Source organism: Hylobates moloch, unplaced genomic scaffold, assembly GCF_009828535.3.
Source record: "Hylobates moloch isolate HMO894 unplaced genomic scaffold, HMol_V3 SCAFFOLD_6, whole genome shotgun sequence".
In the NCBI taxonomy this organism is placed as follows: domain Eukaryota; kingdom Metazoa; phylum Chordata; class Mammalia; order Primates; family Hylobatidae; genus Hylobates; species Hylobates moloch.
Window position 1 is genome coordinate 157,449,363 of NW_026652281.1, and position 20,562 is coordinate 157,469,924.

The 20,562-nt window shown below is 54.1% G+C and overlaps 1 protein-coding gene, 1 long non-coding RNA gene and 3 other non-coding genes across 10 annotated transcripts; 3 read left to right on the top strand and 2 right to left on the bottom strand.

Moving 5' to 3' along the window:
• Window positions 1-1,791: 1,791 nt before the first annotated feature.
• On the bottom strand, window positions 1,792-1,864 carry TRNAT-UGU (transfer RNA threonine (anticodon UGU)). Its single transcript has one exon. It is a non-coding gene; the product is annotated as a tRNA-Thr (tRNA).
• A 2,073-nt stretch (window positions 1,865-3,937) lies between these two features.
• Window positions 3,938-15,873, bottom strand: TRIM7 (tripartite motif containing 7). Of its 2 annotated transcripts, XM_032158925.2 has the most exons (8): window positions 14,669-15,873; window positions 13,585-13,680; window positions 9,896-10,126; window positions 9,138-9,160; window positions 8,733-8,848; window positions 8,225-8,260; window positions 7,949-8,017; window positions 3,938-5,735 (listed from the first exon to the last, which is right to left on the bottom strand). In XM_032158925.2, exons 1-8 carry the CDS (start codon window positions 15,188-15,190, stop codon window positions 5,224-5,226), a joined length of 1,605 nt encoding a protein of 534 aa, XP_032014816.1. In that variant the 5' UTR covers window positions 15,191-15,873; the 3' UTR covers window positions 3,938-5,223. The 2 variants fall into 2 exon arrangements, with proteins under 2 accessions (XP_032014816.1, XP_032014817.1); XM_032158926.2 differs by lacking the exon at window positions 7,949-8,017 and having other exon boundaries at window positions 14,669-15,872.
• Window positions 5,636-12,423, top strand: LOC116471976 (uncharacterized). 5 transcript variants are annotated; one of them, XR_009213928.1, is made up of 7 exons: window positions 5,636-5,725; window positions 6,673-6,846; window positions 7,246-7,482; window positions 8,244-8,318; window positions 9,423-9,636; window positions 9,811-10,152; window positions 10,347-12,423. It is a non-coding gene; the product is annotated as an uncharacterized LOC116471976 (long non-coding RNA). The 5 variants fall into 5 exon arrangements; XR_009213930.1 differs by lacking the exon at window positions 5,636-5,725 and having other exon boundaries at window positions 6,543-6,846; window positions 10,347-12,030; window positions 12,258-12,423; XR_009213926.1 differs by lacking the exon at window positions 5,636-5,725 and having other exon boundaries at window positions 6,543-6,846.
• Window positions 15,874-16,982: 1,109 nt separating the features above from the next.
• On the top strand, window positions 16,983-17,054 carry TRNAA-UGC (transfer RNA alanine (anticodon UGC)). Its single transcript has one exon. It is a non-coding gene; the product is annotated as a tRNA-Ala (tRNA).
• An 825-nt stretch (window positions 17,055-17,879) lies between these two features.
• On the top strand, window positions 17,880-17,952 carry TRNAK-CUU (transfer RNA lysine (anticodon CUU)). Its single transcript has one exon. It is a non-coding gene; the product is annotated as a tRNA-Lys (tRNA).
• The last annotated feature ends 2,610 nt before the right edge of the window (window positions 17,953-20,562 follow it).

Genomic DNA, 20,562 nt, shown 5'->3' on the forward strand with positions numbered 1-20,562 from the left:
ACGGGAGCGGCTGTAACGCCCAGACTCTGAGAGCCCACGAGTGCGAGGCCTGAGGTTCATCCACCTGTTGCTTCGATGATTATGGGGACCGCCTGCCAACACCCCCACACACAAGCAGACGCACGCGCCCTGGGAGTCCACGGTTTTCGTCGGGAAGTATCTGTAGTTAAGCCCTCAGGTAGCTCGCCACTGGTCCCTGTGACCCGACTTCTACAGTGGGGTGATCGTCCTGTGGGGCAGGCGTTTCGGGGTCCACGAGTCCGAGGACCCCGGGAGCGCTAGTGCTCGAATGTGCTGGCGGGCTCCTGGCCTGTCCCGAGCGAATCCATCCCGGTCTTGACCCACGGTCTCGGCTCTCTGGACCGGAGCAGGCGTGGGTGAGAGAGGGAAGCCCATACCTCCCGGCCGGAGCCGCAGACCCCGCTCGCTCCTCCACGCCTCCCAGTCAAGGCAGTCACCGCTGCGGTCTCTACCCAGGCGGCCGCGAGCGATTTTCTCTTCTCTGGTGCACCGGACAGGGATTCCGTTTTCTTTTTTTTTTTTGAGACAGAGTCTCGCTCTGTCGCCCAGGCTGGAGTGCAGTGGCGCGATCTCGGCTCACTGCAAGCTCCGCCTCCCGGGTTCACGCCATTCTCCTGCCTCAGCCTCTCCGAGTAGCTGGGACTACAGGCGCCCGCCACCACGCCCAGCTAATTTTTTTGTATTTTTAGTAGAGACGGGGTTTCACCGTGGTCTCGATCTCCTGACCTTGTGATCTGCCCGCCTCGGCCTCCCAAAGTGCTGGGATTACAAGCGTGAGCCACCGCGCCCGGCAGGGATTCCGTTTTCGAACCCTGAGCTACCCTGGAGTGGTCCCCGTATAAGCCGCTGCCCCACCTGGGACGGGGACTCGCTCAGAGCTTTTTTGAGGTTCCCTCCGGCTGGAGGGAGGGCGCATGCGACAGGGGAGTGTACGGCGGGACCCAGCCCCCCTCCGCCCGTGCCCAGGCCTCCAAAGTGCGCGGTGCTGGGAAGGCGGAGGCGGGAGCCGTCCCGAGACCCCCAGGGCGCCAGGCCTGCACCTGGGCAGCGCCCCCACTGTTCACTGAAGACTTGGGCTCACTTTCTACACTTCCGTTAACAGCAGGAATAAATCAGAAGGCCAGCATACCTTAGTTATATATTTTGTTTAAAATAAACTAAAATTTCGTTTTAGGCTGAAAGCGAATGTGACAGGTAGAGCCGTTAGTCCCGGGTCATGAATGTGGCCGTCTGCGCTTTTCTGTGTTAACTCCACAAGAAGTCAGACCTTGCAGCACGGAGGCGGCGGGGACCCGAAGGCCGAGGGCGCGCGGCCGCCAAGCGCAGAGCCGCAGACCAGAGCCTCAGCGCGCGCGTCGGGGAACGCCGCAAACAAACGCGGGGCGGGAAGGGGCGCGGTAGTTAGTGCCATCGTCTCCCCCAGGAGAGAGGGAAGGAGACTCGAGGGCGAGTCCCTAGCAGGAGTGGGGAGACCGGAGAGAAGCGGAAAGACGCTCCCGGGAGCGCGCAGACGGAAGTGAGCGGGGTCGTGGGGAGAGGGCGCGCGGGGCCCAGGGAACCAGTGATGGAAAAGGAAGCAAGCCCGCAGCGGGTCTGATTCTTCAAGAGATAAGGAAACGGTAGGAAAGTAGCCTTCCGCGGCGGGTTGTCTTAGAGGCAAAGAGAAAGTGACTCCCCCAAGGTCTGGCCTCCCAAGAAGGCGGAAGTAGGCTTGTATATCTTCCACTTTTCTATCTTTAGGGAAGGAATAGGAAAATAAAAACCAGAAGCAGGCCCCAGCGAGATTTGAACTCGCGACCCCTGGTTTACAAGACCAGTGCTCTAACCCCTGAGCTATGGAGCCGGTTGTGGTTTTCATTTTCTCAAACAAGCAGTTGACGCTGTCGCCGGCGCCGCGCAGCCGCAGTCCGCTGAATCCTGGGCCGAGTTCTGTGGCGGCTGGACCCAAGCTCCTCCCACGGCCGCAGCCATTTTGCCCGTTCGCCCGCGGCGCTGAACGGCCGTCAGTCCAGGCAGAGGGCCCTGCGAAGACAGTGCCGTCGTTGGGCGCGCGCGCGCGGGCGGGAGCTGTCAGGGCGGGGCGGTACCGCGGAGCTCCGAGCTGTGAGGACCGCCCCGGGCCTTGGGCGGGGCTGGGGGCCAGGGAGGGGCGTGCGCAGGATTGGGGAGCACGTTTCGCGTGGTGCTGTGCGTGAGGAAGCGGGGCTCCAGGTCAAGGCTGTGGAAAGGTCAGGGAAGGGTGTCAGTGCGCCCGTCCTGCAGGGAGTCCAGATCCGAGCGGTTAGGGCGGGACCTGGGGCGAGCTGGGTGGTGGGGAGCGGTGGGGTCATCAGGAGGTGGAGGCCCGGGGGGAGTGAGTGAGCGGGGGCGGGGAATCAGGAGGGCCAGGTGTTTGGAGGCGCTGGGGTGGGAAGGGTCCAGGCGAGGTTGCGGGTGGGTGCTAGCCCCTGTCTCACATTTGGATGAAGTAGGAAAAGGGAGCTTTTAGGGCACACCCTGACATGTTCTGTCAGGGCCCTTAAAGGGCCCACGGGGCGGAGGAGAGGGGAAAAGGATGAGGGCCCAGCCTGGCAAAGGACAGAAAGTGGTGGGTGTAGGAGATGGACCTTGGTCTGGTGGCCTAGCCTGCCCTGTGCTCCCTGCAATGCCGGGTGACTTGGGTCACTGGGCGGCCAGGCCAGAGGCAGGCCCCTAGGTGCCCCCCATTCTGGATGCTGAGGGGCCCTGTGAGGGTCTGGCGGCAGAGGCCTGCGCTTATGGCTCAGCAGCTAGGACTGATGGGTGAATCAGAAGGGCCCAAGTTAGGCCAGTTGTTCTCACAGACCCAGAGGTCTCGAGTTTATGATGCCCAGAGTCTAGGAGAGGGAAGTGCACACACATGCCCTCGAGGACACCAGCATCCTGACATCCACGTTATGGTACTGCCCTGGTTAGCAAGAAAGAACGTCTGTTCCCTTCTCTATGCAATTGTTACAGTAACTGTTGTTACATTTCCTAAGATATATAGCTATGTATGTAGTTACTCTGCAAACACACACTCTCTGATAGACACACGATTGCACTCATGGACACAAAAACGGAAAATAAACATGCGGACAGCTACTCCCAGTCCCCAGACCTGACCCTCATGTGACGCCTCCACCAGACATGGTACTTTCTGGGACCTGTAATGTGTGTTGTGATGCCCCGCACGTTTGTTGGATGGTACAAAGGGAATTATGATACTTAATCAAAAAGCCATACAAGCCAGATAATGTTAGGGCTTAACGGTAACACTAGGTGATTTAGTTAGAAAATTAATGTTAGAGATTGGTTTTCCTTGTGGAAATCAGTGGTATTCAAATGCCTGAATTGGTTACCAGGTTTTAGAGCTGCTCTCCATGTATGAGCAGGACGTAGGATTCACTCTGGAATGCTTCTGTAGGCAGGACTTTGAAATGACCCTGTCCTCAGCCTGGAGGATACAGTATTCTGATTGGTGCTATGTCAACTGGGCCTGCCTCTGGGATAGTGTTGTGCCTGCCCCACAAGAACCCTATATGCCAAGTGAGCTTGAAGCACCTCAGAGACAGAGCACTGAAGCTCCATGACACAGGGCTATTCAGCTATCATTGCCCCTGTTTGCCAACACCTCTGTCTAAATAACTTGTGTGGGACAGAATTAGGTCCGAGTCTGGTATTCTGTTCATCTAGCCTGGTAGCCAGGTAGCGAGAGAAGAAACCTGTAGCCCTTGTCTAAATATGAGGTGGTTAGTATTTAACAACAAATCAACAATAGGATATGACCAAACTGACTTGGGTCTGTTTGCAACACCTGAACCTTATGCACATGCTGATAAATGCCCTCTCCAAAATACACACACACACACACACTCCACCCAAGAAAGGTGAGATACAAATACACACTCCTCCCACACATAAACATGCATGCTCATTCACTCTGGCAGAAAGCCTGGCTCAAACTTACACTCCTGTGCTCAGATCTAGGGAGTAGAAAATGGGCCAAGCCAACTCTAAAGACAGCTCATAGTCTTCATTTTCATCTCCTCACCCGCTTCCCAGGGGAGCGCTGAGCAGGGAGCAGTCCACTCCCACCATTCCAGAAGCCCAGCTACCCAGAAGCTGGAGAACAAGTAGACAAGGGGCTGAGGCTGGCCAGGGGAATGGCCTCCAGGGCATGGGCTGAGAAGGCCTTGGCACCAGGGTGCTCTGCTTTTGGCATTTTCCTGAGTCCATTAGGAGCATATTTGTGCTCTGTGCGTTGTTTAGAGCTGGCTGCATCTTTAACATTGTAAGTGCCAACTTGTGTTTTGTGTTTCAAAGTTCCAGAAGCAAAAACAAAACAAAAAAAGTTCGGGTACAGCGGCTCAGACCTGTAATCCCAGCTCTTAGGGAGATGGAGACTGGAGGATCACTTGAGGCCAGGAGTTCAAGACCAGCCTGGGCAACAGAGCAAGACCCAGTCTCTTAAAAGAAAATTAAAAAGAAAGAATAAATAAGGTTCCAGAAGCTTTGCTCTCCTTATCCAAGGAGAGTTTGTACTTTGGCACTGGAAAGTGGGGGAGTCAGGTGTTTGTGAGAGCACATGTTGGTTGTCGCATTGGTCAGAATGCACCCATCACTCTGTATCCTCCAGCTAAGGAGTGCTGGAGACTTCCAGTTCTGGCCCGGACTGTCCTCTGAGCTGGGAGCACAGGGCTTCTCCCTGAGTAGATGACCTGTCAGGTCTGCTGGATCCAGAGATCCCACAACCTCTCAAGGCAGAGCTGGCAGCTGTCCAGAAGGCAGCAGCCATGATAACAAACGTGGTTGGCCCAGGCCCAGACCTGTCCCCTGGCAACAGAGGATAGCAGGACTGGCTCTGACATCGTTTTAGGGAGCCAGACGCCCTTCCCAGTCATGGCAGAAGCCCCCTGGAGAGCTGGGCTCCTGACCTCACCGGCCTCGCCCTCCTGAAGGCTCTGGCCAAATCCACATGTGACCTCAGGAAGGGAACACCCTCAGGAGTCCACAGCCGCTGTTCCCCCGCTCAGTTGGCCACAGTCTCACTCTCCGGCTTCGGGGTTGTGTCTGTAGCAGCCTCTCTTGGGCAGCCGGGGTCAGGAGCACGGAGGGCAGACCCAGGACCGACCAGGCATCTCTGGGGAGGCGACATCCCCTCCCACCGGCAGCCCAGAGACAGGAGCTCCCCAGCAGTGTCCCTCAAGGCCAGATTCGCAAGTAGGTGCCCGTGGAGCAAACAGAGAAAAGCGGGAACACGCGCTCCTGGAAGTTGACGCGGAAGGTGTAGAGGTGGCGCATGTCCTCCACAGCGTAGAAGGACACGGCTCCCACCTCCAGGTCCAGGGCCACCCGCACGCGCGACAGGTGCCCGCAGCTGAGGGGCGACCGCTCGGGGCTGGTCACGGCCCAGCACTGGCCGCCGTTGAGCTGCAGGGCCCAGACGCCCTCCTCGGGAGTGAAGGGCGTCAGGCCCTTTCGGCGCACGCTCTCGCGGGCCACGCCGAAGGCCCAGCCGTCCTTAGAGCCCACCTCCACCTCCCAGTGATGCCGGCCCGAGGAGAAGCCGCAGGACGCCAGCACGCGGGTGTTGGTGTCGAAGCGGCGGGGGTGGTTGGGCAGGTCCTGGGCCCGCTCGCCGAGGCGCACGCTCTTAAGATCCAGAGAGAGGATGAGGCGCGGGTTGGCCGTGTCGGGATCCAAGGTGAGCTCCACTGCAGACAGAGACAGGGAGAAATGTCCCCACGCAGGCAGGCCCCTGGCACAGTCTTTGCAGGGCCCGACCTTGCTTTGCAGCGCCCGACCTTGCTTTGCAACCTGCCTGCCTTTCCCTCTAGAATCCCCCCAGCACCCAGCGCCAAGGCCCAACCAACCCCCACACTGTGCCTCCCAGGTATTTTGCTTCCCCCCTCCCCCACCACTCAAGTACTTACCGAAATCAAACAAATGCAATGTATGGGCCTGGTTTGAACCCCAGTTCAAACATGGGGATATTTGAATGCTAGACATTGGAAAGAATCATTAATCTGTCCAAGTGTGATGACTGCTTTGTGGTTATGTTTTACAAAGTCTGTTTCTTTAGAGATAACACACTGAGGTATTTATGGCAATGACATGCTGTCTCTGATGCTTTAAAATAATACAGTAGGCCAGGCGCGGTGGCTCACGCCAGTAATCCCAGCACTTTGGGAGGCTGAGGTGGGCAGATCACAAGGTCGGGAAATCAAGAACATCCTGGCTAACATGGTGAAACCCCATCTCTACTAAAAATAAAAAAACAAAAAAAATTAGCCGGGCGTGGTGGCGGGCGCCTGTAGTCCCAGCTACTTGGGAGGCTGAGGCAGGAGAATGGCGTGAACCCGGGAGGCGGAGCTTGCAGTGAGCCGAGATCGCGCCACGGCACTCCAGCCTGGGCGACAGAGCAAGACTCTGTCTCAAAAATAAAAATAATAATAACAATAATACAGCAGAGGCCGGGTGAGATGGTGCACAGCTGCGATACCAGCACTTTGGGAGGCCGAGGCCAGTGGATCACATGAGGTCAGGAGTTTGGGACCAGCTTGGCCAACATGGCAGAAAACTTGTTTTGTATTTTCTTTACTAAAAATACAAAAATTAGCCCAGCGTGGTGTCCTGTGCCTGTAATTCCAGCTGTTTGGGAGGCTGAGGCATGAGAATCGCTTGAACCCGGGAGGCAGAGGTTGCAGTGAGTGGAGATCAGGCCACTGTACTCCACGATCTCACTCCAGAGCAAGACCCTGTCTCAGAAAATGAAATAATCCCATAAGAAGTGGATGGCAGTGTCTGTGAAAACTGCGGCCAAAGGTGAGAGATGGGTATGTAACATTCTGTCCACTCTTCTCTCTACTTTTGAGTGTGTTTGAAATTTTTCATAATAAAAAGTTAAGGCCAGGTGTAGAGATTCATGCTTGTAATCCTAGCACTTTGGGAAGCAGAGGTGGGAAGAGAGCTTGAGCCCAGGTGTTGGAGACCAGCCTGGGCAATATATAGTGAGACATCCGTCTCCACAAAACATAGAAAATTTAGCCAGGCATGGTAGTGTACTCCTCGAGGACACTGAGGAGAGAGGATCGCTTGAGCTTTGGGAGTGGAGGCTGCAATTCCACTGCACTCCACCCTGGGCAACAAAGAGATACCCTGTCTTGTCTCCAAAAAAAAAAAAAAAAAAAATGTACACTTACTGTGAGCACTACTACGTTCCAGGCCCTGGGGATACCACAGAGTATCAGAGTAGTCCTGCCTGCCTGCAGCTTGCTTCCCACAGGGAGAGGATTGAGGATAGATTATAAACATGGAAGATGAGAGGGGACCAGAAGAGCAGGCTGTAACTTCAACCAGAGTGGCCAGGGAAGACCCGCACTGAAAAGGGGCATCGAGCAGACAGATATAAAGAAGGCAAAGAAGCAGGCCACGCGGCTGGCTGGGGAAAGCATATTCCAGGTAGGGGGTTGGGGCGGGGGAGCCTGGCAGTGCAAAGGCCCCGGGATGGGTGTGTGCTTGGTACACTGAAGGAACAGCAAGGAGGATGTGTAGCTGCATGGAGTAGAAGGGGTGTGCAGCGAGGCCAGATCCCTTGGGCCCTTGAGACCACCATGAGGACTCTGACCTTTACCAAGTTGGAGGGGCTGTGGCAGGCCTCTGAGCAGAGGAGGGCCTGGTCTCACTCAGGTGGTTTAGGTGGCACCCAGGCACACTCTGACTTAGCTCAGACATCAGCATCAGGAATATGTGCCCTCCCCTCCCCTCCCCTGGGTGTTGGATCCCACACATTCCAGAGCTTTGCAAGAGTAAAAACCATATTCCTTCCAGTCTTTAGCTTCCCCTTGCTTTCCTGGTCCCCTGTATACACCCCATTCCCAGGAGAGGTTTCCGTCCATCTTGGAGTGGGGACCGGGGAGAGGCTCACCCAGGTGGCCGAGAAGCCTTTCCCAGTCTGAGTGTCTCAAGGTACAGGGCATTCCTGCTCCTAACAGACCTGCAAAATTTGGGCCAACATCTGAGGGTGTCAGAGCTCCCAGGATGGGGAGGGGGTGGCATGGGGGATGGGACAGAGGAACAGGGTTGCTGAGGTGGGTGGGCTGAAGGAACTGACCATATGCAAAACCCTGAGATGGTCACCAGCAGGGAGTAGGATCTCTGTGTGGCACACAGTCCACACTCGCCACCACAGCACCATCCCTACCTTTCTCCTCTTTCTCCAGCTCTCCCCGAAGGTCCTCTGTGGAGGAGAAACAAAGCAAGGCGTGCATGAGCGACATGGGAGATGATATGGCAAGGTCACCAGCTCTTTATACCCCAACTGACTCATTCATTCCCCAGAGACTCCTAAGGCCAAGAGTGAACGTGCAGGCACAGGGCCAAGCATGGGGAGTGGGGGACAGGGGGCCCATACCCAAGCATTCTAGCTCTACCCGAGTGGCTCTGAGCTGAGCTCCCCTGTACAGCTCTCTTCCTACCCCCAGTTCCCCAGCAGTACCCCTCTACCCCATCTGTCCCCATGAGAAGCTGCGTGCCCTGCAGGGGCCTGACTAGATTTGCCACCACAGCCCCTATACCAATCTGGCCATGGCACAGCCAGCTCCTATTTTCACACAGCAGCTTCTGGAAAGCACACCCAGGGACCCCTGAGCTACCAGGAACCCTCCACCACCACCGCACTATGTGGCCCAGCTCGGCGCCCAGGCCCCTACCTTTGAACTTCTTCAGCATCCCTTTTAAGACAAAGGTCTTGAGAGAAACATTCCAGACTTTATTCTTCATCTCGGAAGAGACTGTGGTTGGCTTGGGGCCAGGCACATTGCCACACCTGCAGGACAAGGGCTCTGAGAAGGGCCTATGTGCACCGTTTTGTTCCCACGGGCTGTGACAATTAGGATGGCGAGGTCCTCTTGGCAGAAAGAGGTAGAAAAGGGAGAGCCAGACCTCATGCAGAAAAACCCATGGCCAGGCAGTTGGGCATTTGTCTCGGAAGGTCCCCGGGCAAGCAAGTCGGGGGATCAGGAGGTGAGAGGTCAGGGGACAGGGAATAAAGAGAAAGCTCAGTGAAAAGGGAGGAGGCAACTTAGAGAGGCCCCAGGAGCTGTGAGGTCACTCACCTGCTCAGCGTGCTTTTGAATTCCTGGAAGGAAAGATAGAGGAAGCCAAATCAGCATCAGGTAACCTCCATTCACCTCTGAGAAACAAAGCTTGCCCCTTGCTGTGCTTCCAAGATGTAAGCAATAAGCAGGTGTGCCACGCCTCACTGCCTGCATGGACTTCAGGGGCAGCAGCTTCCAGTGGCTGCAGGCTGCAGGGTGTCTCACCCACGCAGTGGACCTCTCACCCTTTGCCACAGCTCTTCACATGCTTTCTTTCTATCTTTGCTGCTTTCTTGGTTACAGAATCATCACTGGAGCTATCCCATGGGATCCAGTGCTGCCTGAGTCCTGGAAACCACCTGAGGGAGGTCACAGCCCTTATGCACCTACTGCTCACTCAGCCCTGTAGTGACTGTTCTTAACCCATCTGTGGATTGTGAAGTTTATCTAGTTGTTTATAACTATTTTTTTTAGTGAAATAGAATAGAAAACATCAAAGTGCATACGTGTGGCAAAGGTGAGTATTATTTTCTGAGACTTTTGTCTCAAGCATGTGATTCTGAAATACGATATATATTATTGTGGCTCATAGTCAAGAAAGTTTTATCACATCCCTGTAGACCTCCAACCCCAGGAAAATCAGGGTCTTTCTCTCCAGTCCCCTTCAGCTCAGATCATGTGATTCTCCTAGATCCCCAGGACTGACACTGTTCTCTGGCTGCTGGTCCTGATGCCTTAGGATGAATGACTCGAGCCCCTGGCTGAGCCAGACTTACCTGGAGAAAGTCAAGGTCAGGCTTTTGAGCTGTCTCCTGGATCTGGCTGCTGAGCTTGGACAGCTGGGTGATCTCAGCCCCGAGCTGGGCCAGGTTCTCATTCTGCTTCTGTGCCACCTCCCGGGACAGTTCCTCCAGGTGGCCTAGCAGCCGACCCTCCTGCTCCACCAGGAAGGCCCTCAGCGCCTGGAATTCTGCCCCCACCTTCTCCTGCTCCGCTGCCATCTGTTTCTGTCCCAGGAGGAGAAGTTGGAGAGGTAAGGGACTTGAACATGGAGACATAACATTTGGCCAGTGGACTGAGTCACCCCACAGGGCAAGGCTTCGTCCCTGTCACTGCTGGGGTATCAGAGGCACACCCACCTATGCACGCAGTGCATGCTCTATTGTCAGTGTCCCAGCTCCGAAGAAGCTGTAGTCTGGACACATGCTTTTTTCTCCCCTACCACAGATGCGCCCACAGTCTGTGGACCTGCACTCCATCACCTAAACCAAGGCAGCATCATACTCCCCGCAGAACTACACCAAGCTGCAGCTTCCTCACTTGAAAAGCAGAAGGGATAGATTAGTGCCTCCTGGGGCAACCATAGGATTAAACTGAGATTGCTTTTTCTTCCTCAAGCACATTTATTTCATCACCCTCAAACTTTTACACTTCACTTTCTTTTTAAGGGTCATCTTTCCTGTTTAGCAGTTATAATGGTAACACATGCTCAAAATACAAAACTTGGGAGATGGAGGAAAGTAGAAAGAAGGAAGAAAAGTCCGATGCCAGTGACCAGAGGTAGCAGCACACCCCCAAGGAATGAAATGAGAATATACGGCGTGCAAGCTTGATATTCTCTTCTTTCCATTAACAGCATACACCGGATTTTTTACTCGAGTTTTCAGATGCAGACTCATGCCCTGATCTCTTGATTTTTTATGTGAACACACGTTTGGCACTCAATATGTCCCACCAGGAAGTTCCTCTTCCTTAAAACTCATGGGTGGAGGAAGGGAGTTCCAGGAAGTTGGGAGACCTGGGTTCAAGGTGTCCTACAATGCCCCTACCTTTCCTTCAGCTTCCAGGCAGGCTGCAGTAGCCCAGAGCACCTTATAGGTATTAACTCCCTCAACCCTGACGGCAGCCCAGTGGGGTGGGTGCACTTCCCCTCAAGTCTTACAGGTGAGGAGACAAAGACACATCACCAGGAAGTGTTAAGCCAGGCTTCTCGGCCAGGGAGCCAGACCCCAGAATCTGAGCTTCGGCAGCTACATCATATTGCCTCACAAGGAAATAGCACAAGTGAAACAGTATTTGCCAAAATACTGTAAGCCAGGGCTTCCCAACCTTAACACAGTTGACATTTTGGGCCAGATACTTCTTGGTTGTAGGGGGCTGTCCTGTGCCTTGTAGGACATTTAGCAACCCCTCTACCACTAAATGCCAATAGCATCCCTATCCCATTGCTGACAACCAAAAATATAACATCTCCAGACTTTGCCAGATGTCCCCTGGGGTAGGAGCATTTTCAAATAAGAGCATTCCGTCTCCCTTTTGTGTTGCAGCAATAGTTGGGCTCTACCTCTGATGTTTCATTAAGCAAGGTATTGTAAATGATACAAGCATTGTAAATCCAGAAGTATTTTATAGCTGCAAAGAACAGGTGGAGCTCACATCTGTCATCTCAGCACTTTGGGAGGCTGAGGGGGGCAAAGTCGGGGGAGAAGGTTGCTTGAGCCCACGAGTTCCAGACCAGCCTGGGCAACATAGGAGACTACCCCCAACCCCAGCTCTTCAAAGAATAAATTAAAAATTAGCCGGGTGTAGTGGTGCACACCTGTAGTCCCAGCTACTCAGGAGGCTGAAGTGGGGGGATCGCTTGGACGACTCCAGCCTTAGTGACAAAGCGAGACTCTGTCTAAAAGCAAAAGAAAACAAAACAACAACGAAAATGAATGCGGGGGTGGATGGATGGATGTTGGGAGAGGACAGAGGTGGAAGGTGTTAAGCAAGGCCTGGGGACTCCGGTCAGAGACTGTGAAGCTGCCGCCAGTGCCGAGGAAGGCCCTCTGGTTCCTGGATGTCAACCAGTGGGGGAAGAGCTGCACTGGGAGTCATTTCTCCAGCGGAGGAGGGATGAAGGTCTAAAGTGAGTGATCAGGTGGGAAGGTCTGGGATGCACAATGGATGCAGGCATAACAGATGTAGATGAGGGTCTGGAAAGGACACTAGGGTGTCTGAACTCCAGGCTCCTCCTCCGCCCCTCCTGACATTGAGGATGGGAGGGTCCTCTAGTTCACCTTCCTTCAATTCCCTGCCTTGACAGGCCCTAGTAGATCCTTTCATTCTTTTTTTTTTTTTTTTTTTTTTTTTGAGATGGAGTTTCGCTCTTGTTGCCCAGGCTGGAGTGCAGCAGCGTGATCTTGGCTGACCGCAACCTCTACCTCCCGGGTTCAAGCGATTCTCCTGCCTCAGCCTCCCGAGTAGCTGGGATTACTGGGATTACAGGCATGTGCCACCATGGCAGGCTAATTTTGTATTTTAAGTAGAGATGGGGTTGCTCCATATTGGTCAGGCTGGTCTCGAACTCCCAACCTCAGGTGATCCGTCCACCTCGACCTCCCAAAGTGCTGGGATTACAGGCGTGAGCCACGGCACCCGGCCAATCCTTTTATTCTTTCAACACCTATTTACTCAGCTAGCAACTGAGTTTGCAAGGTAGAAAATGACCAATGGTGAGTCACGTTTGCTTATCTCTTTTTTTTTTTTCTTTAAGACGGGGTCTCGCTCTGTCACCCAGGCTGGAGTGCAGTGGTGTGATCTCGGCTCACTGCAAGCTCTGCCTCCCGAGTTCACGCCATTTTCCTGCCTCAGCCTCCGAAGTAGCTGGGACTACAAGCGCCCGCCACCACGGCTGGCTATTTTGTATTTTTAGTAGAGACGGGGTTTCACCGTGTTAGCCAGGATGGTCTTGATCTCCTGACCTCGTGATCCGCCTGCCTCGGCCTCCCAAAGTGTTGGGATTACAGGCGTGAGCCACCACGCCCGGCCCCATGTTTGCTTATCTTAACCAAAATGAGCCCTCATTTCACTTTCCTGTTCTACTCTAAGGAAGATAAAAAATATCATTCCAACTTGGGGTAGAGGCAGGTGCCAGTACCCAAGGCCCTGGGCTGTGCAGCAAGGGCTACTGTAAACCCAAGACCCCAAACTTCCTCCCTCTGCCTAGCCCCTTCTCCGTTAGCCTCAATTTCAAATAAAAAAAACTGAACGTGAAATTTTTTTCACTACTGTTTTGTTGACAAAACATGCCATGAGGCTCTTATTGTATTAATATTCCCACTTATTGAATATCCATGTTTCTCTGCAGAAATATTAATGTGTTCAATTACAAGATGCTTCCGCAGGCCCTAACTGGTATGTTACGTAATATCAGAGTGACTGAACGTCCTGGTTCGCTGGGACAGCTCCAGTTTAAGCCAGTTGTTTTGCAATAATTATTTTAGCACTCCCTTTCACTTTGAAAAGCTCTGGTTTGTACCATAATTATGTGGTCACCCTATATAATATGCACTCTATTATCTTTCTGAAATCGATTCTGCGGTTCCATAGCACATACTCCAACGCCACACACCCCGAGCCCTGGTGCTGACTACTCAGGCCTCTGTTATCTCCCACGGATGCCTGCGGGTGCCCGGCTCACCAGCAGCTCCTTGCTCTCTTTCTCTTCCGTGGACCGGAACGCCTCACAGTCCTCCAGTTCCTTCTTCAAGACCCTCAGCCTGGACTCCAGGAGCTCCTGTAGGTGAAGGGAAACAATGTAGGGTGGGGGTGAGGCCCGGGTGAGCCCCTCCCTTCTTTCTCCTATTTCCAGAATCCCTTCTGGAAACCCCCACCTCTGCCTTCCTGGAGCCAGCCAGGAGAAAGGGAAGGCCCTGCTCACTGAGGGGGAGGCCGGGTAGAAGTCATCTCTACAGGCTACAGGTTACACTGCGAGGTGACTCTGAAGGTCTCGGGATCTCGCCTCCCCCAAAGCATCTGCTGGACCAGCCAGACTGAAACACAAGCTCCAGCAGCCCTACCCCTAGTGGTTTCCTCTGCTCTGCGCGCCCCCATCAGGAAGCCCTGTGGGTGGGAGAGTTGGAGCGGGATAGGCGAGCAAGGAGAGACTGGGGACGGCCGCCCGAGCCTCCCCGCCTCGCCCTCACCCCTGCACACACCCCCGCTGAGGCTCAGCGAGAAAATAGCAAAGAAAGGGCCCCCAGAATCGACAGCCTTGGCACAGTGAGACGGCTCTAGGTGCGCGGCTTAACCCAGGAGCCCCCTCCCTGGACATCTTGGCGAGGTCCTCTCACTCAGTTCCACGAGGTGGGGACTTGGAGCAGAGCCCGCTTCGGGGAAAGAGATAAGAGTGGGGGCAGCGGCTGCGTGGCTGTGCCGGAGACTTCCCGCGGGCAGAGAGCTGCGGAGACGCAGACCGGGCTAGAGGCTCTGAACAGACAGGAAGAACATCGCCAAGTCCGTGGGGGACGTCGCGCAGGCGGCCCAGTATCTGGCCCAGAGGGAAACGCAGTGGGGGTGCGGTGGGGGTATTGGCGATGTTGGGGGTGACAGAGAACCGCGCTCAGCCCGGGAACCAGCGCTGGGCTTCCCGGAATAGGAGAAAGAAGGGAGGGGCTCACCCGGGCCTCCTGATCGACAGTCTGTTCTCTGCACCGCGTGCGCGGGAGCGCGGGACCAAGACGGGGGTCCCGGCGGCCCACGGGGTGGGTGGGGGCTGCGCTCACCTTGGCCTCCTGCACCGCCTCGTCCAGCGGCAGCACGGCGTGCTCTCGGTGCTCGCGGCCGCGGTCGCACACCACGCAGATGGCGCGTCCGTCGTCCTGGCAGTAGAGCTTGAATGGTTCGCCATGCTGCCCGCACCAGGCAGCTGCCGCCCGGGCCTTCGCCGCCTGGGACCCGTGCTCTCCCGGGGCGGCCGCGGGCAGGCTGAAGCGCCGCAGGAGCGTGGCCACTGCCGCCAGCTGCCGGTTGGGCCGCAGCTGACTAGGGCGCGCGGGCTCGCGGCACTGCGGACAGGGCAGTGGGAAGGGGGGCGCGCGGGTCGCGGCCCCAACAGACCCCGCGCCCGGGCGCTCCCAGCAGCGCCCTATGCAGGCGCGGCAGAAGCTGTGGCCGCACTCGACCGACACCGGCTCACGAAAGAGCTCTAGGCAGATAGAGCACGTCGCCTCGCCCTGCAGCTCTGCCGCCAGCGCTAGAGCCTCGGCCCCGGTTCCGGGGCCGGTCCGCGGTCCCACAGCCGCCATGCGCGCTCTCCGCGCACCCAGATCTGGTCGCGCCTGGGCGGCCACTGAACCTCACAGGACGCGGGTCGGAGCCGGACGTCCGAGCTGGCCGCCGAGGGCCCACTGGGGGAGGAAGGGCGGGGCTGCCGCTGGGCAGGCAGAGACTCGAGCCCAGGGCGCGCCCGGCTGGGAGCCGGGAGGGGAGGCGCACGTTGACTGCGGGCCGGGAGGCACTGGGCGGTTCAAGTGCGGGACAGCGCCCTGCGCCCCGATGTGCGCTCCACCAGCCCCCGCCCTGGCCAGCGGCCTCTCCCCCTCGCCCCCGTCCCTCGGCCTCTCTAGGCCGCCCCAGCCTGACCCAGTCAGCCGCGGGAAACGGGCCGCGACAGGTGGGCGCACAAATGCTGCCAGCGCCACTCCCGGTTTCCGACCGAGGCCGACCCAGCATCGTCGGGGCAAGGGCCTGGCGCTCGGGCCGCGGTGTCAGGTTCCGCCAGCGCAGGTTCGCCCCGGCCCTGTGCAGAGTTAAATTTAGAGACTGGAACCTGGTCCTGTCCCCTCACACTCAAGCGTGGCCTTGTATCCATTCCATTACCTTTTCTGCGACTGTCCTCCCGCTTCTTTACTCTTTACTTAATATTTGAACAGAAAATATATTTATAATTTCCCATTTTATTCAGCATTATTCCGCCCCCCCACCACACACACACACACACACACACACACACACACAAACTTCAGCGCTCTCTTGTCCCCCAGCTGTCACCACAGCCCCGCAACAGAGCTGCCTGTGTTATCCGCTTCCACACCCTCTCTCCTCGTTCACTCTGGAGGCCACTTGGACCAAGCTTTCGCCCGCACCCTCCTCAGAAACCGCCCTTGCCAATGTCAGCGGGAACTTCAGCAATTCTCACCCAAAGGCGAAGACCTCGCCTCACCTCATCTGCCCCCGGATGCTCCCTCCTTCCCGACTTCCCTTCTCAGGGCCTTCCAGGACCCTGTGTCCCCGACCTTCCTGCTGTTCCTGAACCCCGTGGCCTCTGCGCTGGCTGCTCCCCTTGCGTGGACCTCTTTTCTCCCACGGCCTGCATGCTCCCTCCCACTTCATTCAGGTCTTGTTTCAAACGTCTCTGCCCACGAAGCCCGCCCCGAACGCGCACACTGTGTAAAGTCGTCTCTTAGCGCGCTCCCTTCTCAGGGCTGGCTCTGTGCCCGCACTCTATCTCCTCTGGAATGTCAGCTTTCAGATGGACTGTACTAGGTTTGTTCACGGCTGAATCCTGTTTTTAGAGCAGTTCTTGGCAAGCTCAGTAAGGTTTTCTTGGATTAAACGTGGTTCAAAATTCAAAAGATGAGCTGCAGTTCACGGTGGAAAGTAGGCCCATCGCCTGCGTCCCAGTTCTTTCTTCATCCCGAGCAATCAACTTTACGATTCTGGATTACGTTAATCAAATATTCCGTATTTTATTGCCTCGACCCCCACTTTTAAAAAACAAAACGTAGCGTCCTGCACAATATTCCTGTCTTCTCTTTTTCAGGTCATAGTTCATTTTTGGCATCGTGCCTGATGATTTTCTCTCCTTTTTCCACCGCTGCTCCCAGGTGCTTAGCCGGGCCTAATCCTCTCTCTTGGAATCCCTTGGTCAAGACCCGCTGGTTTGGAGTCAGCGGAGGACCCTGGAACAACTCTTGGCACTGCGATCCCGGGTTTTTGCGGCAGCTGAGATCCAGCGCGCACCGGTTGCCTTCCACTCCCGGTGTCCTGAGTTAAGCCACGAATAGGGACTATCTGGGAGCGACGGCAAATGCAGGTGGGGATGTAGCTCAGTGGTAGAGCGCATGCTTTGCATGTATGAGGCCCCGGGTTCGATCCCCGGCATCTCCAGTGTCCTTTTGCACATTCAATTATTGTTTTCGATTTTCCTTTCGAATTTTGAAATCCAGCATGTTTGCAGAGCACCAGGAAAAAACCCAGAGGGTGCAGTCTGCAGAGCAGAGAAAGACCGCGGCGGCCCCTGCCCTCCTCTGAGCCCCATTGTCTTTCCCTCCTGTTTAAAAATCCACAAGGTACTTGACCAGGTGCGGTGGCTCACGCCTGTAATCACAGCACTTTGGGAGGCCGAGGCGGGTGGATCACGAGGTCAGGAGTTTGAGGGACCCCAGCCTGACTAACATGGAGAAACCCCGTCTCTACTAAAAATACAAAAATTAGCCGGGAGTGGTGGCACGCGCCTGTAATCCCAGCTACTCAGGAGGCTGAGGCAGGAGAAGTGCTTGAATCCAGGAGGCGGAGGTTGCAGTGAGCCGAGATTGCGCCACGGCACTCCAGCCTGGGCAACAGAGCCGCAGTTCGTGGTGAAAAGTAGGCCCGTTTTTTGACAGTCTTCTCTGTCAAAAAAAAAAAAAAAAAAAAAAAAAAAATCCACACGGTGAGAGCTCCAGTGGCGTCAGGATGCACGTTTCTCCATCTCCGTTCCGTGAGCTTCATCGCGGGTAGAAAATGGCTTGGTCGCTGGTAGGGTAGAAGGGGCAGGAAACGGACGTAAGTGGGAGGGACGGTCAGGCACTGACGGCAGAGTTTGAATTTCCTAGGAGCCGAGGCCCTTTAGTAGTTTTATCACACTCCGAATAAATCCAAGTTCAAACCCGCAGTTGAATACACTCCCAATCGGATCTAGAATGAAAAATTGTTTAGCTATGGTTACCGGCCGCCCGGCTAGCTCAGTCGGTAGAGCATGAGACTCTTAATCTCAGGGTCGTGGGTTCGAGCCCCACGTTGGGCGACAACTGGTCGTTTTACTCCTAAACCTGCAATTACTAGCCATACCTAAAGATATACTATAAGCAGACCAGCTCTTAGGAGAATAATGTGCTCTGAAGTCTTGCACTTCTGTGTAATACTTGTTTGTGTGTAATACTCTTGCGGGCGCTCCACTGTTTATTATCTACCCATTATCTTGCGATACAATTAGGGTTTAAAATTGTCTTATTTCACTTAGTCTTCAAGATTCTTCCCTTATTGTAGCATGTGTCAAAATTTCCTTCCTTTTATTTATTTATTTATTATTTTTTTGAGACAGAGTCTCGCTCTGTCGCCCAGGCTGGAGTGCAGTGACGCGATCTCGGCTCACTGCAAGCTCCACCTCCCGGGTTCACGCCATTCTCCTGCCTCAGGCTCTCCGAGTAGCTGGGACTACAGGCGCCAGCCACCACGCCCGGCTAATTTTTTGTATTTTTAGTAGATTAGGGGTTTCACCGTGGTCTCGATCTCCTGACCTCGTGATCCGCCCGCCTCGGCCTCCCAAAGTGCTGGGATTACAAGCGTGAGCCACCGCGCCTGGCCAATTTCCTTCCTTTTAAAGCTGATTAGCATTCCATTGCACGTATATACCACATTATCCATTCATCTGCCAATGGACACTTGGTTCCTTCCTCCTTTTGGCTACTGTGGATAATGCAGCTATGAACATGAGTGTACAAATATCTGTTTGAGTTCAGGCTATTTTTTTAGAGTATACATCACGAAGTGAAATTACTGGATCATATGGCATTTCCATGTTTTTGAGGAAGTGTCATACCATTTTCCACAGAGGCTACACCACAAATGAGCTTTAAAAAACATCTTTCTGCCGGGTGTAGTGGCTCACGCCTGTAATCCCATCACTTTGGGAGGCCAAGGCGGGCCCATCAGGAGGTCAGGAGATCGAGACCATCCTGGCGAACACGGTGAAGCACCGTCTCTACTAAGAAAATACAATACAGTTACGCATGTAGCAATTGTCATTTTGCACTTTTGTGCTTTTATCTGTGGAGGTAATTGCCAGAAGTGAGATTTGTTGCATCCAGGTTTATATGCAAGTAATTTTGTAAAAATAGATAAATCACCCTACTGTAGAACCTACAGTCTGATATTACCTCCCACTAGCCATGAATGAGATTGCCTATTTCTCCAAGGTCTTGGGGGAAATGGGCTGCCTGGACAACAAATTTAAACGTGTGGCTCCCCCACTTAAAACTGCTGGAGTCCCTCACTGCCTGCCTACAGGATAATACCCACTGGAGGGCCTGCAGTGTACCACCTGGCAGGGAGAAGGACCCTCCCCCGCCCCTTTATATCACACAGGAATGTACTCAGATAAAAGATTTTGAAGAGTCACTTTCGTTTGTGGTTCTTTTTTTTTTTTTTTTTTTTTTTGAGACGGGGTCTCGCTCTTTCGCCCAGCCCGGAGTGCAGTGGCACAGTCTCGGCTCACTGCAAGCTCCGCCTCCCGGGTTCACGCCATTCTCCTGCCTCAGCCCCCCGAGTAGCTGGGACTACAGGCGCCCATCACTGTGCCCGGCTAATTTTTTGTATTTTTAGTGGAGACGGGGTTTCACCGTGTTAACCAGGATGTCGTTTGTGGTTCTTAATCCAATTCTATATGACAGCGTTGTTTTTTCTCTTTTCAGGCCTGTTTCTGAAGAGGCTATCATGTTCTCTTCACTTGCAGAGCCAGGACACCATCAGAAAGGCCTGCTCTGTTGTTTCTTACTCTGCACATCTTCTTCCTTGGACAGGAAGAATCCAACCAGACATAAGAAATAAAATTTATATGTCATATTCCATTTGGCCTTGGTGCCCTATGGGACATGTATAAATTATTAGAGCACAGATGTGTTTGGTGAAGTGGTCTACAAGAATGGTTACATATAATTTATATGTTAATTATTAATCAACCATTTCTGAATGTTTTCACTTAAAAGCCTCATTTGAAGCAGAAAATTATCTTCAGGTTTAATATATTCATGGCTGTTATCTAATCTAACTAGTCTAAAAATATTCCAGTATCTCTTTCTTTACCAATCACTGGTTTCTCTTTACTGAACTTGAGGAAGTCATTCTTCTAGGATCTCTGTGGTAGCATCAGGGGAGATGGCTCAGCTGCCATCAAATGCTCACTTCACTGTTTCATTGCTGTTTATATCATATCACATTGGATTAAAGGTGTAAGTCCCTCAGGTAAAAGGCAGGCCTCAGTCACATGCTGGTGTTCTGGAGAACGTGAGTTTTGGGCAAGAAGGAAGCTGAAGTGTCAACTAGGGCAACCTAACTCTGGAGGACTGCCTGCAATAGGAAGAGTGGCCAAAAAGATGACCCAGCATGGCTTGCTCTTCCATTCTGCGTTGGGACCAACTGGAGTAGAGCCATAGGATATTCTGGGAAACGTCCCTGCTTATCACTGTCATTTGAGATGTTTAATATCTAAGGGGAGGGGGGGCGCTTCTGAATATAGAAAAGAATACATGCTTGCTTTGTGATTAATATTCAATTTATTAGAGCTGCAAATGTTAAGGCCTAGTTTTTCTGAAGTCTTTAAATTCAGCTTACAAATATTGCTGTTTTTCTATAAAGT